Below are 6,692 nucleotides of genomic sequence, written 5' to 3'. Positions count from 1 at the left end.
TATCTCAAATGAACTAGCAATGCAGCTCGGTACAAAACCCTAGACACACATGGTTGCAACAGCTTCCCTTAGTTTACAATGTTCTTCTTGACAATGATGGCTATTAAATTGGTATTTAAACCTTTTGAACCCTAGTGCATGAATCCCAAGTCAGCCAAGTCGTCATGTGCCACAACAATTTAGAAAACCTATCGCTCAATTGGTCAAAAGAGAGTCGAGCTTTGTATTGAGATTTAATGAACCTCAATCTATCGAGTGGAGTTGAGCCTTGTACAGAGGCAGTGATTCTTCCACATTTTTTAGAAGATTATTGAGCTATTTTCTTGTGTCTTTAATGTAGTTCTTAAACACAATCTTAGACACTAAAAACTAACAACTCAATTACATCAAAAATGCATTTTGACACAGATTTTCCAACACATACAATGTTTGACCCTAATAATCTCCCCATTTGGACATCCATGACAAAACCATAAAAGAATACATGAATGACCTAAATACATTCTACTCAAATCACAAGAAAAATAAGCTTAATCTACACCAGAACCCTGGAAGACATTTGTAAGAACGGAGCTCTTAGTCTTGATTGGCTTTAACTTGTTTTTCTTGAAATGCACTTAAACAAGAAGTATTAAAAGTACCATGTGGAATATAAGAAGTTCAAATAACTGCTCAATAAAACCAAACACATGCATATATCAATAAGCATTAAGAACAAGACATGTGGAAAAGATACACAACATCATGTATATATAAATAAAAGAACCGTGTATGTGTATCTGAAAAATGGTTACAAAAACCAAGGTACAAGAGTTATAAAAAGTAAAAACCAAAAAGTACATCATACATGTATGTGCGTGCGTGTGTGTGTGTATGTGTATATATTGTGGGAGGGTAAAAACTTGCCCACTTGGTATTGGGTCATTAGCCACAGGCCCGATGAAAAATAGAAAAGGCCCAATTGATAAAGGGGGCCCACTCAGGCCCAACCCATTAGCCACAACTCATACCAAGAAACTTTGTTTGCCCCCAACGCCACTCACCGAGGAGAATTTCATCTGAAATTGGCTTGCCAAGGAGAACTTGCCTAAGGTATATGGCCAAGGAACCACAATGCTTGGGGGTGCTCCAAGGCTAAGCACATTCCTCAAGATATGTCACTAATTACGAGGAATAACTATATTAGCAGAGTCAAAAGGAGACAATAGGAGCCCACTCATTAATTAATGAAGTGACCAATATGAACAGTGGGCTAGATACATACTCCCACTATGATTTTAAAAAGGGAATATGATGTCTGACAAAGCAGAGCCCCTATCATAGCATGCCCATTGCATACATTGCTATAAATAGGGGAAAACCCCATAGAGGAAGGGGTTCAGAAAAATTGCGAAGGATACACAAAGAGAGAGAAATAGGGTACTAGAGTGAAATCTCCTAGTTCTCCACTGTTGCATTGTTTGAGGAAGAAACCAACTTAGGTAATCTTATATGTGAGTATTTTTGGGCCCAATATCACTTCTCTTGTTTCTGGGCCTGGTCTCCTTGGATTTCCCATTGTGAGCTCCCTTCATTCCCACATAAAAATTAATTGTGACATTCGTCTAGTCCAACTGAGTTTGACTCGACCCCACACCCCCCACACCTTCTGTAGCTGATCTGTTGAGAATGCTACAATAAACCTCCACCCTTGGCTGCGGAAAGCATCCCACCGTTTTGGGAATGCAAGAACCAAAAAACTTTGTATAGGAAGTCACTATCCTCACTTCAGCAACCAAAGCAGAATAAAACTGGAGCAGTTGCTGGATTCACTTTGTATCGTTCTATCCTCCACAAATCCATGAAAGGGTGACTGCAAAACTGGTTCCAGGTCCAATAAGAAAGAATAAGGGGAAGTGGTGGGTAGTGGGTGGTTGGGGGGGGGGGGGGGGGTGGGTGGTTGTAGGGGTTCCTTTCTGAAACCATGCTGGAATAAAAATGCACGTTCTTGCTAGAATTTAAGTATATATACAGGTAATATGATCATATGAGGTTGCTTAAATCATAATGTGGTTTGTTATGCCATTATTTGTTCAGAATCAAATTTGGCTAGCAACATTGAGTACACCAATAGTTTACATGCACTTGATTGGGATGAGCTGAAGTTGATGAAGATAGGGAGGTAGCCATGGTTTTAATGGAGGAACCAACTGCACCAGCCATTCATATGGCAACTGGATAGACAGCAAGTCTGAAAATACCCAGATTACATATAATAATAATAATTCATTAAAGAGAGAACCTAATCTCACCTGGATCATCTAAGAGAAACAAAGAATAGATTATGAAGATTGGTTGGATTGTAAAGATAATTCATAATTTTAATAAGCTATTAATGTCTAAAAAGGTTTCCTCAAAAGCACATCTAAAAGGATAAACAGAAAATTAATAATAAAAAAATGACATTTTTCCTTCAATTACAGGAAACAAAATTGCTTGGATTGTTCATATAATTCATAATTTTAATAAGCTATTTGATGTCTAAAAAGGTTTCCTCAAAACCCATATAAAAGGATAAATAGAAGATTAATAAATAAATAAAAATGACATTTTTCCTCTTACTACAAAAAACATAATAAGACAACAATATGTTACACATGAGAAAGCACCAATTGCGTCTCATCTACATGTGACTGCTTATGTATAATGTTCTTTGATCTTCCCAAAAGCCCTCAATTACATCAGACAAATTTTTTGAATCACATAAAAATCAAGGCTTAGAAAAGAAACATAAAAAATTTGACACATGATTATCTCATGCGGTGTTCAGCAGAACAAATAGTAATAACACAAAACCACCATGCAACACAGAAAATCTTTATCAATTAACAAACAAAGGAGGGAACAGTGCAATACATTTGAAATCACCTCAAGAACGGTTCTTCCCTCCTTCTGATTGTATGGCTATAGATCATCTCTTCCTTCTGGTGAAGCAAAATATTGAAGTCTTTATGAAGTTGTTGCAAAAAAACTCAACCTGCAATATTGATCTTATCAGTATACAAGATAAATCTAAGAGCAGAAAAATCTTCCAGATGTGCAACCAGTAGAAATCCAGTAGCATGGAGAAACCACGTTTAAAATGAAAAATGATTTCAATTGATTTTTTTTCCTTAAAAAGATGGAAATATTTTGAGGAATTATTGGTTATAAGCCTGAATTTTCACCATTATTAGATTTCCAATCCAATCAGGTGTTTTATGAAAATCAAGAATTTTTTTGGGGCTTGTGACAATACTAGGCTTAGTAATAAACAAAAATAACCAAATTTTTTAAAAAGACTTTTATTCTAGAAATGGGGATTGAAAGTTAATCTTCTGAACTAGTGAGTGCAGAAGAAACAACAAGCAATACAAAGCATATTTCTGCAACCTCACCTAGTCAGATGTACCAAGCAATTTAATCAAACATTAGATAGGTCAGTTCTGCCAATTAAAAATTTTCATGTAATGATGATAACCTTGTTAAAGCTGTGAGTGATAGGATACAAATTGCTATCTGAATGGATGAACTTTGCTGTGGGAATTCTTTCAGGTAATGAATAGATTGTTCTCCAAACAGAACATGTGATGCAGTTCTACAAGGAGTGAAGTCTTTTTTCCTGAAAGAAATTTCTGGTAATCAGTAGATAGTTCTCTGAACCAAACATGTGATGCAGTTCTTAAAAGGAACAATGTCATTTCCTGCAGTGTGGGAAGTAGATGACAACAACTCAGTTGGTGAAGGCTTTGCAACAATGCAGTTTTGTTGTATTTAGTATTTTCCTATGCTTGCTTGGTAGCAGACTAGCAGTGCCATAAGGAATTCCTTTTTTATTGGTTGATTAGTGGTGGCTACCAATCTCTTTGACACGCTTAAAACTGTGCTTTTTATCAACCAAGTCATCCTGCAGCTCAACCCATTTCTAATGGTTTCAGGTCTAATCCAATAGACATGATCTTTATGCCATGTTACCAGTAATCACCACAAGAACACCTTCCATCCTTGAAATTGTGAAATCGGCTATTATCCCTCACAATGATCTCTCTGCCAACTATCTTTGATATAATCTTAATTGCTATGTGGCAATCCACACAGACACGAATATTCTTTGTTACTCGAATTGTTGTTCCTGCAGGAGTGCTGATGATGCCAAATCCTATAGCGAGCCTTTCGCTATGGCTACACAGTAAGTGTCTCTTCTGCTCCTCATCAACATCATGGAGCACCTCTTTTGTGTCGGGGACATATCCCTCTCGCTCCATCTGCTCTAGTAAAACTTTCAGTGCCTCATTTATTCTTTCATAATACGGATGGGATTCATCTCCAGCCACAAAAGCATGAACTTTGTTGCTAACTTCAATCCAGCTGCAGGCTGGTTTCTTTTTCATGCCCTTCTTTCTCATGGAGATTCTCAAATTTGCAACATCTTTCCATCTCCTGGCAGCAGAATATATATTTGACAATAAAATGTATGCTCCCATGTTCTCAGGATCAACCCTGAATATTTTCTCAGCTACCTTTTCTGCCAATTCAACAGTCTTGTGAACCCTACAGGCAGCCAACAATGTTGACCAGACACTTCCTGTCGGTCTTATATGCATGTTACAGATAAATTTATAAGCTTCCTCCAACCTTCCTGCTCGACCCAGAAGGTCTGCAACAGCAGCATAATGCTCCAAGCCTGGAACAATTCCAAAATCCTGGGTCATACTATTAAAATATTTCCATGCTTCATCTACCAATCCAGCATGGCTGCAGGCAGTCAACACAGCCACAAAAGCCACATCGTTGGGTTTTACTCCCTCCATTTCCATCTTCTTAAATAAGGCAATGGCATCATGGGCATGCCCGTGCAAGGCATATGCCATGATTATGGCTGTCCATGACACCATGTCATGTTGCTCCATCTTATAAAAAATCCACCTAGCTATCCTAATGTTCCCACACTTGGCATACATGTCCACAAGGGAGCTAGCTATAAACATGTTATCATCGAATCCCCCCCTAATTATGTATCCATGTAACTGCTTTCCCAAATGTAGCGATGTCAAGTGAGCACAAGCTGGCATGATACTTGAAAAGGAAACATGTCTTGGCTTAATTTTAGCCTTCAACATTTTCCGAAAGAATTGCAAGCCTTCATCAAACAGACCGTTTTGTACACACCCTGCAATTATAGAGTTCCATGAAATGCTATCATGCTGAGGTAAGAGATTGAAGACCCGACATGAATCTTCCACACGAGTACACTTAGCATACATGTCAATTAAGCTACTTCCAATGAACAAATCTGCATCAAACCCATGTCTTATGGCATACCCATGGATTTCCTTCCCCTTTATAATATTTACATATTCTGCGAAGATAGGAAGGACACTTGACAAAGTGAAGGAATCTGGCTTCAAGTTGGCACCCCCCATCTCCCTTATCATTGCTAAAGCTTCTTCATACATTCCATTTTGTGCATTTCCTGCAATCACGGTATTCCAAGAAACAAGATCCCTGTTTGGCATCAAATCAAAAATCTTTCTCACACTATCCATTCTAACAGCCCTTGTGCCTCCCGTTCTCTTATAACTATCATTCATTTGAAGCAACTCATCCTTAATTTGGTTCAAGTTAACACTATGATCAATACCCATGATCTGTTTTTCAAAATTATTTATCAATTCATTTGAATTACCATTATCAAAATTATTGTTTATCAAAGACTCACCAACACCCTGTTCTCTATTTGCATTCCTATCAATGCATAGCATCCCTGCCTCACTTTCTAACTCCTCAGACACAATTCTACCACTCAATTCCCTACATTTTCCAATTTCCCTTCTCTCAGGAGTTTCATCGAACACGTGGTGCACGCCCCTCTCACACATGCTTTCAAACTTAGAATACATACTCATAAGCGCATTGCCAGTGTACAAATCGAAATCCATACCAAGCCTTACAATGCAGGCGTGGACCGACTCGCCCAACCTCAAGTCCATCAACAACGTGCATGATTTCAGGACAGAAGGGAAAACGTGGCAATCAGGATACTTGCCTGAAGCCCGCATTTGGATAAACGAAGCCAAAGATTGGTGGGAAAGGCCATGGGAAGTGTAGCATCTGATGATGGATTTCCAAGCAAGAGTGGGAGGAGAATGGAGGGCGTTGAAGACAAGAAGTGAGTGATGCAAAAGCTTAAAGTTTGAGTAAATGGAGAGGAGAATGGAGAGGTGAGTGGAACATGGGGATTTGGTTTTGAGGATTTGGGCATGGAGTTGTTTGGCTTGGGACTTGGTTTTGATGGTGGATGGGTTTTTGAGGAGGGTTTTGAGAAGGGTTTGAGTTGAGGTCATTGGTTCGAGGAGATAGTATTTTGTCCACGGGCATTATGGTGGTGGCGGTGGAGATGTGGAAAACGCTACTACTAGAGCCGAGCGGTTAATCTGAGTGAAATGTTTCAGAATTTTTTTTTTGTTTGGTGGATAAAATAACTAAATGCCAATCAAGTTCAAATTTTTTTAAAACTTACTAATTTGATCTTTAAAGCCAATTTAGTCTAAAAAAACTGTTAAATCAATTATTCACGGTGTAAGTGCACTTTAGTCTCTATATTTTTCACATTTTTCTATTTTGATCCTTATATTTTATTTTTACCACTTTTAGTCTCAAAAAGAATTAACGCT

The 6,692-nt window shown here is 38.1% G+C and overlaps 1 protein-coding gene across 2 annotated transcripts; it reads right to left on the bottom strand.

The window, feature by feature from the left end:
• Window positions 1-239: 239 nt before the first annotated feature.
• LOC142608751 (putative pentatricopeptide repeat-containing protein At3g23330) lies at window positions 240-6,404 on the bottom strand. 2 transcript variants are annotated; one of them, XM_075780437.1, is made up of 3 exons: window positions 3,500-6,404; window positions 2,908-3,016; window positions 240-668 (listed from the first exon to the last, which is right to left on the bottom strand). In XM_075780437.1, exon 1 carries the CDS (start codon window positions 6,360-6,362, stop codon window positions 3,990-3,992), a length of 2,373 nt encoding a protein of 790 aa, XP_075636552.1. In that variant the 5' UTR covers window positions 6,363-6,404; the 3' UTR covers window positions 240-668; window positions 2,908-3,016; window positions 3,500-3,989. The 2 variants fall into 2 exon arrangements, with proteins under 2 accessions (XP_075636552.1, XP_075636548.1); XM_075780433.1 differs by lacking the exon at window positions 240-668 and having other exon boundaries at window positions 2,600-3,016.
• Window positions 6,405-6,692: the final 288 nt, after the last annotated feature.

Source organism: Castanea sativa, chromosome 1, assembly GCF_040712315.1.
Source record: "Castanea sativa cultivar Marrone di Chiusa Pesio chromosome 1, ASM4071231v1".
In the NCBI taxonomy this organism is placed as follows: domain Eukaryota; kingdom Viridiplantae; phylum Streptophyta; class Magnoliopsida; order Fagales; family Fagaceae; genus Castanea; species Castanea sativa.
The sequence above is the reverse complement of the archived record's forward strand: the minus strand, read 5'-3'. Positions and strand labels throughout refer to the sequence as shown.

Bases quoted from the DNA above. Each gene is read 5' to 3' on its own strand.
- LOC142608751 (XM_075780437.1), bottom strand. From the start codon at position 6,362: ATGACCTCAACTCAAACCCTTCTCAAAACCCTCCTCAAAAACCCATCC.